Below are 9,219 nucleotides of genomic sequence, written 5' to 3'. Positions count from 1 at the left end.
TGAGGTGGATTGATTCAGTGACTGGGATAATTGGGATGGGAGTGTCAGAGACAGTGCGATTGGCACAGGACAGAGCGGAGTTTAGGGCTGCTGTACATAGGGTTGCTATGAGTCGCAAGCGACTCGAGACGGCACATAACAACAACAGCAACAACAAATTGATAGTACACTAACTGTTCTATTTTAGCAAACAGATGCTGCCCTAGATGTGCTCACCAAGTTGTGCCACGAAATCTGGAGGATAACCAGTTGGTCAACTGACTGGATGAGCTATGTATATGTTCCCATTCCAAAGAAAGGTGATCCAACAGAGTATCTCAGAACACTTGATCATGCTTCTAAGAAACCTATACTTAGACCAGGAGGAAGTCATCAGAACAGAGCAAGGAAACACTGTATGGTTCAAAACTGGGAAGGGCATACGTCATGGATATGTTGTATCTCTACAGCTTTTCAATCTATATGCAAAACATTATCTGGGAGGCTGGGCTGTATGAAGAGAAATGTGTCATCAGGATTGGAGGAAGACTCATCAACAATCTGCATTATGGAGATGACACAACCCTGCTTGCTGAAACTGAGGACCTGAAGCACTCGCTAAAGAGGGTCAAGGACTGCAGCCTTCAATATGGAATGAAGCTCAACATCAAGAAAACAAAAATTCTCACCACTAGGCTGACTGTCAACATTATGACAGATGGTGAAGAGACTGAGAGCATTAACAGCTTTAGTTTGCTTGGCTCCACAATCAACACTCTTCGCACCAGCAGCCAGGGAATTAAAAGACGAACTGCATTGGGAACGCCTACTGTCAGAGACCTCTCCAAAGTCCTGAAGAGCAACGATGTCAGTCTGGATACTAAGGTGTGCCTGATACTGGCCATGGTCTTTGCAAACAATTGCTATACATCAGATAGCCGGACAATGAGGAGGGATGAAATAAGAACTGACGCCTTTGAGCTATGATGTTGGAGAAGATTACTGAATATACCGTGAACTGCTAAGAGAACCAACAGGTTCATCCTGAAGAGGGTGAAACTAGGTTGCTCCTTGGAGGGAAGGATTCTGAGGCTTCATCCGACATACTCTGTACATATTGCAAGGGGGGACCAGTCCTTGGAGAGGGACATTATGCCTGGGAGAGACAGAACAAGAGAGGAAGACCCTCGATGAGATGGACAGATTCAGTGACTGGGGTAACAGGTACGTTTGTCAGAGACAGTGAGACTGGCACAGGATAGAGCAGGGTTTAGGACTGATGTACAAAGAGTTGCTGTAAGTCGCAGGTGACCCAATGGCACATAACAATAACAAAAACAATAATAACAACTGTAAAAGTGAAACAAGTAGAGACAGTCAATAAAAGCAGGCTAGGTGTAGTATGCTTTTGGAAGAAAAGTGAGAAACTAAGAAATCATGTTGCTCATGAAGAAAAAGAGCACAAAGAACAGATCTACCAACCACCAAACTGGGAGCGCTGACAGAGTTCTTGGGCTTTTTCCAAAAGAAAAGGAAGCAGGATCAAGTCCTGGTGAAGAAAATTATACAGCCGAGGTTTTTTCCCCTGCTTTGTGTTCTATAGGTCCTACAAGACAGCCCGGTTAAGTCATCACTACAGTGGAAATAACACGTGCATCCAAAGTCTAAGAAGACATCTTTATGCAGTCTATATAAGTAATGACATTTCTATGTCTCATATATTTCTATACCTCCTTCTTATCAATTCTGTGGCACAGTGCCGTCAGCATATTCTGGAAGGAGAGACAAGCCTATGTATGGGTGTGGTACCTGATTCATAACAGTCAAAACATGTTCTGAAGACAGTTTTCAAACTATATAACTTTTCATCATATTCAACAGATCTTTATGGTATTATAATTTGGTTAAAGTTTATTATGAGCACTCTATCAGAGAAATCTGAAGAAAAAGTCTAGGTAAGACTCAGACATTAGGCCAACAAAACTTGAGATGAAAGTAATTTACACTATAGATAAAATTGTCGTTATCTGAATTTTCCACCAAGAAGTTAATTAAGCCAAAGGAACTTTAATTTTTTATTTGATCCTATTTTCTAAGACAGCGTATCGCAATGGGAAAGTCTTCTGTTATGGACCTCTCTAAAGTACTCAGGAGCAACAGTGTCTCTCTGGAGACTAAGGTGCGTCTGATACAGGCCATGGTATTTGCAATCGCCTGTTATGCATCAGAGAGTTGGACAATGACTAGGGAGGACAGAAGGAGAGTGGATGCTTTTGAGCTGTGGTGCTGGAGAAGGGTACTGAATGTACCATGGACTGCCAGGAAAACAAACAGATTCATCTTGGAGAGGAATAATCCAAGCTACTCCTTGGAGGCAAGGATTCTGGGGCTTCGTCTGATATCCTTTGGACATGTTGCCAGGAGGGACGGGTCCTTGGAGAGGGACATCATGCTTGGGAGGGTGGAGGGACAGCGCAGGAGGGGAAGACCCTCTAGGAGGTGGATTGATTCAGTGACTGGGGTAATCGGGATGGGTGTGTCAGAAGCGGTGCGGTTGGCACAGGATAGAGCAGGGTTTAGGGCTGCTGTGCATAGGGTCGCTATGAGTCAGAAACGACTCGACGGCACATAACAACAACAACATTTTCTAAGACACTTATGAACATAATGGAGAAATGCGATGAAGTGGCTGAAATGAGCTTAGTAAATCTGAAACCCTGCATTTAACTTCTATATTGTCAAAGGCCCTTGCTATGTAAACTTGCAAATGTCCCATAATACCTAGGTCTGGTCCAATGTATTCAATTTTCATAAATATACAATTTTAAATTGAGCCATATTAAAAATGTAAAAGGAACAAGCTGATTTCTTCAAATAGATCCCAAATGTTATCACAAATTATCATCAATATAAACACTGAAATATTTTTAAATGATCCTTATTTTCATACTTCTTGTACCAATGAGTCAGAACTGACAGACAGCTGACCTTCCAGCAAGTTTTTGGAGGCAAAGACTACAGCTTTTCATTATGGATTACATTATCAACATCCTCACCACTGGAACAAGAGGCAACATCTTGATTGATGGAGAAAAGACTGAAGTTGTCAACGATTTCATATTATTTGAATCCATAAACAATAAAAACCCTTGGTACCAATTGTCAGGAGATCGGAAGATGTACTGCACAAGGCAAGTCTGCAGTCAGGGACTTCTCCAAAGTCCTCTCGAGCAATGCTGTCAGATTAAAGCCATGATTTTTTCACTCGCCTGCTTTGTTTCTAAGAGATGAACAATGAAAAAAGATGACAGAATTGATGCCTTTGAGTTATACTGTGAGAGGAAAGTCCCATGGACAATCTATACCCACACACACACATATATACACACACACACATATCTCGTTTTTAAGTTTTTTTGTTCATAGGGTCACTATAAGTTGTTTACGACTCGACAGCACTCAACGACAAACAGTTTAAGGTTCCAGTCCTTGGGAAATGACATCATGCTGAGAGAAGAGGAAGGTCAGAGAAGAAAAGATGATCCTCAACATGATGGATTGATGCGGTGACTGTAGCAATTTGCTTGAGCATGTCTCACATTGTGGGGATGGCATAAGATAGGGTAAGGTTTAGATCTGTTGTTCATAGAATTTCTGTGAGTCACAGAGAGAGCTCTATTGGTCTAGTGGATAGAAAGTTAAGCCAAAGGTGGGTAATTTTAATCTGTGGCCCTCAGGTCTAGTTTTAATTGTTTTTGGTCATTCTTCTAAGTGGTATAGCACTAGTCTGTCAATATGATGTACAGAGGTAACTCGTAGTTACTTTGATGCTGAACACTGTGATGCTGATGTGTCAAATACAATAATGGTTACCCATGCTGGACAGTGTTTGGTGGAGCTCCTTGATTAAAACAAGTTTGGAAGCAGGAGTGACATCCATCCACTTCTGAAATAGCTTGCCTCTGGAAACTCTATTAACTTAGAGAAACGATGAAAGTTAAACAAGTGTTCAGGTCTTTCATTCACAGGGTCGCTATGAGTCGTTTACAACTCGACAACACTTAACAACTAAAACATACGTCTTAGACAAAGTGCAACCAAAGTGCTCCTTAAAGGCATCGATGTTGAAATTTCATCTTCTGAGATGGAATTTCCATACTTTGGGCATGTTGTTAGGAGGGGCTAGTCCTTGGACATCACGCTTGGAAAGATGAATGATCAGGATAAGCAAAAAGAAAGGATGACCCTCAATGAGATATTGCCACAGTGACAGGAACAATGGGCTCAAGTCTGTTGTCCATAGAGTTGTGTCATACTCAACAGCACCTAACAACAAATTGGCCTGGGAGGATACTGCCCATCTTTTCCCTGCAAAGTAGCTGGTGGAGGGTTGGCAGCACAGCTCCACTGTCACACATCTTTAAAATCTAGTCTAGAGTTCACACTCAAACAAAAACCTCAACTCAGTGCTGTACTCACTGCTGACCCTACGGCCTTAAATATCACAGATTAATTATCTTCCACAACTGGTGGGTTCCAACATCACAACTCTTTACCCACCAGGTCATGAGAGCTTCTTTCACACACCTAACAATTTGCATTAGCCACATTTCAAACACTCGTCTCAGAGAGCGAATGACGGCCATTTTGAAAAAGACAAAGCTAGACAAATCAAAAAGAAGGTGCAGAGATAAGGCAGGTTCCGTTATTTCTCAGGAGGAACCATCACCATCCTAGTAGTTTTGAGTCACAGCAACCCTCCATCATTTAGAGGCTGTAAATCTTTACAGGAGGCCACTACCCTTTATTCTCCACAATGGCTGATGGGTCCAAACCACTGCAGGCAGGTACGGAGATATGCAGGAGGGACAGGAGGGACGACCCCCAACCCCCAACTCAAAGACCTCTGTTTTTACCTTACACAAAAATAAGATCTCAAAGCAATTTTCAAGCATGAACTCTTTTTGTGAGCTTCTTTAACACTGCAAATTTAAGCAGGCTTCTCCCAAGAAACTGAGGTCGTTGCTGGCAAATGACTTTTACTAGGCCTAACATAGGTCCACATAGAATAATATGGCTATCAAATTTAGCCTTGAACTAATCCAACAGGAAGGTATTTCCTACCTTTGAGGTTAACCCAAAAGGTGGCACTTTTCTGGAGGTTCTAATCCACTAGTGGTCCCATGGTCAGTTGTGCGGTTTAAAACCTCAGAAAACCTGCCCGAGGTTTGGCAATGGAGGGTTCCGAATCAACAGCAAATAGTTTTTACTCTGAGACGGTGTACCCTGAGCCCCACTTTTGATTCCTTCTCCTATGACCTTAAGTGTCCTTCTCCCTCACTTAATGGCCTCATTCTGCTAGCTGTTGTTGTTCAATGCCTTTGAGTACAACTCATAGCAACCCAGTGAACAACAGATTTGAACCTTGGCCTATCCTGTGTCGTCATCACCCCTAACACACTAGAGCACATTGCAGCCGTCACTGTTCACCTGCGTGTCTTCCTCTCCCAGCAACATGCCCGAAGCATGTGAGCTGAATCTGTCATCTTCGCTCCAAGCAGCATTTTTTCCAAGATGCGTGTTTTTTAGCAGTCCATGGTATATTCACCGCTCTTCTCCAGCACCACAGCTCAAAGGCATCAATTCTTCCTCTGTCATCCTTGACCACTGTCTAGCTTTCAGCGGCATCGCAAGTGACTACAAAGACCGGGCCTGAATCAGGAACACCTTAGTCCTAAAACTCACATCCTTGCTCCTCAATAATTTGGAGAGGTCTCTGCAGACTTTCCCAGATGCCACAAGGCCCCTTCTCCCTCACGCCCGATGGTTTCACGAAGTACAAGGGGAGGGGTTTCTAGGTCCTTCTGTGTCCCTTTCCGGGAGAGATGCCCCAGTATTTCCACCTTTGGAGGCATTTTGAGCAACACCTAACGCAGGAAACCGATTCCTATCAGTATTCCCCCTCCTCACGGCGCCCACCCTAGGACGCACCCCCCCGAACCCTACCTGGCGAGGCTCGGCCCCCCAGTTCGGCCTGGGGGCCGCTGCGCGCCCCGCCCCCTCGTCGCCCCCGCCCCTCTGGGGCCGGCCGCCGTGGGGCTCCTCTCTCGGACAGCGGAGCCGCTCAGGGGGTTCCCCGGGGGCGGTGCTTCGGCCCTCCCCTTCCTCGTTGCCCGGGTTGCCGGCTGCACTGCCGTCTCCGCCGTCGCGGCGCTTGCTGGGCAAAACTGAGGGCTCGGTCATGGCACCCGCACCAATTTTGCGCTTTCGGGGCAGTTCGGGGACGCCGAGGGGTTGTCCCAGATGCGAGGCCCCGTGCGGCGGGACCCAGAGCGGCGGCGGCTCGTCCGTGAAGTCGCAGAGCAGGAGCCGCTTCCAAGGCACGTGGAATGTCAGCGGCTCAGCCGCCCGCCGCTTGGCCATGGGCCCTGGAGGCTCGGGCGGAGCCGGCCGGCGCGGGACGCCGAACGCTGCGAGCTGTGGGGCGGAGGCCGAGGGTGGAGCGCGCGACTGAGGGCGAGAGGCGCCCGGCAGCGGCGGGGACAGGGGAGCGGCGAGCAGGGGGCGGGGCGGCGAGCGCGCGGGATCCTACCGCTCAGAGCGCCGACCCGGACGTTAGGAGCAACCGCGAAGCGGCGGAGATTCGAACCTGCTCACAGATGTGCGCGCGCGCACTCGCGCCGGCCCGGCGCAGCCGCTGGTTGGTGGAGGCTGCGAAGCGCGCTCCCGAGCGTCCCCGCGGCCGGAAGTGCGCGCCCCGGTGGGAGGTGGGAAGGCCGCGGCGGGTTTATTAAAGGCCCAGTGCTGTCGGACGGTGGGTGTAGTCGGGTTATTTGTGGGACCTGCCGCCGATCCTTATTTGTGTTGTAGACACTCGGAAGAGGAATTTAAGACCTTTAAGATGTCTAGGTTGTTTTATCCATGTTTCTACTCGGCGCCTCGTCTCCACTTAACATACAAGATGCTGCAGATGATTTCTCTAATAAACTAGTAGAAGGAAGGGAGCTTCGGCGACATTGCCTAAGCGGGTTAAGCTGCACTCCCAGAGGCTGCACATCTCAGGCTGCTTAAACGCATCAGCAACTCTGCGGGAGAGAACTAGCTTGTAAAACTGATGAGGTGGAGAGCAGGGAGTTTGAGTTTTAAGTGTTACAAGCTCTGAAACAATAATCCAAATTCACTTCCATCCGTGGAATTCTGACTCTGAGCAACCCTATTAAAAATAAACCACAGACCAGACCATTTGTCACCTAGTGGACAGCAAACCTCTAGGACAGAGTGAACCGCCTCAGAATTCAAAGCTTTTCTTACTGTGCAAACAGCGTTAGCGTTCTTCTACCGAGTGGCTGATGGGTTTGAACCGCCCGACTTTTGATTAGCACCCAAATTCTTTAAACACTAAGCCACGATAACTCCCTAGTGACCCTAGAAGAGAATAAACCTGCCTAGCTTCTCCCGGTTACACATAGAAATGACATGAGGGTATCAGACAGGATTTCCGAGACGATAATGAAGCTCTGGTGGTCTAGAGGCAAGAAGCTGTGCTGCAATCCTGAAGGCACACGGTTTGATACCACCAGCCGCTCTGCGGGTGAAAGATGGACAAACCACCGGGAGTCAGCTATGGGTCGGTTTTGACTGTGATACACAACAACGTTACAAACAAGCCCACTGTCACATCTTTCTCTCATTCCTCCCTAGGATGGCTTCTCACTGGTAAAGTAGGTTCCAGGGAATCACAGGAACAAAGCTGCCCCTGTTGTACACAGACAGGAGTTTTGTACACCATCCTGCCCAGTCTTGTACACAATCCTACACCATGCTCTCAACCGCCACTGTGAGCCCTAAATATTAATTATTCATGGATTTACACTTAACGGTGGTTGGGAGAAAATAATCATTATTTACTTCGTTTAAAGTATTATTTACTTTTATAAGTTAGCAAGCACAGAATACTTTTTCTGTTTCATTTTTCCATACCCTCTTGTTTGAAATTGTTAATACAGCCATCTCAAACTTAAGAAGTTTGTGATTTCAGAACCATGACAAAGACCGTAAGTGGAACAGCTTAGTCTGCCCCAAGTCTTCAGATGATTATTTTAAAAGATTTGCGGCCTCAGTTTATAAATGATGTGCGTGCAGTTTAGAACATAGAAGTTATTCCTTTGAGTTCTCTACAGATCATTTTTACTCCAAATTATGAAGTTTTAAATATATACAAAGAGTTGAATAAAATATGTGTCAGTTAAAAGAATAATAATGAAATACCTAGTAGCCCGGTTCAGAAATAAAACTAACAGTACCTGAAGGTGAGTATATTAGGAGTTCTGGATGTGCAGTGCCTCTTGCTGGTTGGTACAATGCTGACCAAAAGGTCAACAGTTCTAATCCTAAATGATTTAATATGGTTTTATTTGATGTGAAATGGTTTTTCATTGTACTTCAAATGGCATTTCTCTAAAGTGTTTGGACCACTTTTTTTTAAATGTGTGAGCCATTATTGGTGCAGTAATCCTGACTTTTCAAGCTTTACAATGTCTTTCATTGAAATTACATAACAGATTCTTACCACTATGCCACCAGAGTTCCCTTGATGTCTTTTATTGAAATGAATTTAAATGTGATCAAAATCATTGCTTTTTTTTCTTCAGTGGTTTGTATGCTGTGATTTTTTCAGCCTTGTTTAAGTGGTAGCCCTCTCGCTACCACCTCTCCAAAACCATGTGACTAATTCTAGTTTCTGTCTGACCCAGCATGACTCTCCCGGCTTTTGAAATGCTTTATTCTGCCTAGTCCCTTTTAAAAGGCTTCAGGATTTTGTTCATAGGGTCACTATGAATCATGCTTGACCAGACGGCAATCAACAACAAAATAACACATTGCCTTTAAAAAAACCTAATTATCTTTTTCATAGTTATTTTTACATCTCTTACAGACTTTAGAAAGTAATCTTAAAATTTTAGATTTTAGTAAGTAATACAGTAAGGAGTCTATACCAGGGATGTGTCTTATTTCCATACCTTTTCAACCTGTATGCAGAGCAGATTATCCGGGAGGCTGGGCTCTATGAGAAGTGTGGCATCAGGACTGGTTGAAGATCTATCAACAATCTGCATTATGCAGATGACAGAACCCCTGCTTGCTGAAAATGAGGAAGACCTGAAGCACTTGCTGCAGAGGGTCAAGGACTGCAGCCTTCAATATGGATTGAGGCTCAATATCAAGAAGACAAAGATTCTC

At 45.3% G+C, this 9,219-nt stretch overlaps 1 protein-coding gene across 1 annotated transcript in view; it reads right to left on the bottom strand.

Moving 5' to 3' along the window:
• Positions 1–6,402, bottom strand: part of LOC102843967 (chromosome unknown open reading frame, human C9orf40) — a 15,637-nt gene extending 9,235 nt beyond the window's left edge. The window contains exon 1 of the mRNA XM_006891993.1: positions 5,986–6,402. Coding sequence (XP_006892055.1) covers positions 5,986–6,402 — 417 coding nt within the window. The remainder of the gene's footprint in view (positions 1–5,985) is intronic.
• Between the last annotated feature and the right edge of the window lie 2,817 nt (positions 6,403–9,219).

Source organism: Elephantulus edwardii, unplaced genomic scaffold, assembly GCF_000299155.1.
Source record: "Elephantulus edwardii isolate Elephantulus edwardi_28Jun2011 unplaced genomic scaffold, EleEdw1.0 scaffold00108, whole genome shotgun sequence".
In the NCBI taxonomy this organism is placed as follows: domain Eukaryota; kingdom Metazoa; phylum Chordata; class Mammalia; order Macroscelidea; family Macroscelididae; genus Elephantulus; species Elephantulus edwardii.
Note: the sequence above shows the minus strand (reverse complement) of the source record. Positions and strands in the feature narration are given on the sequence as shown.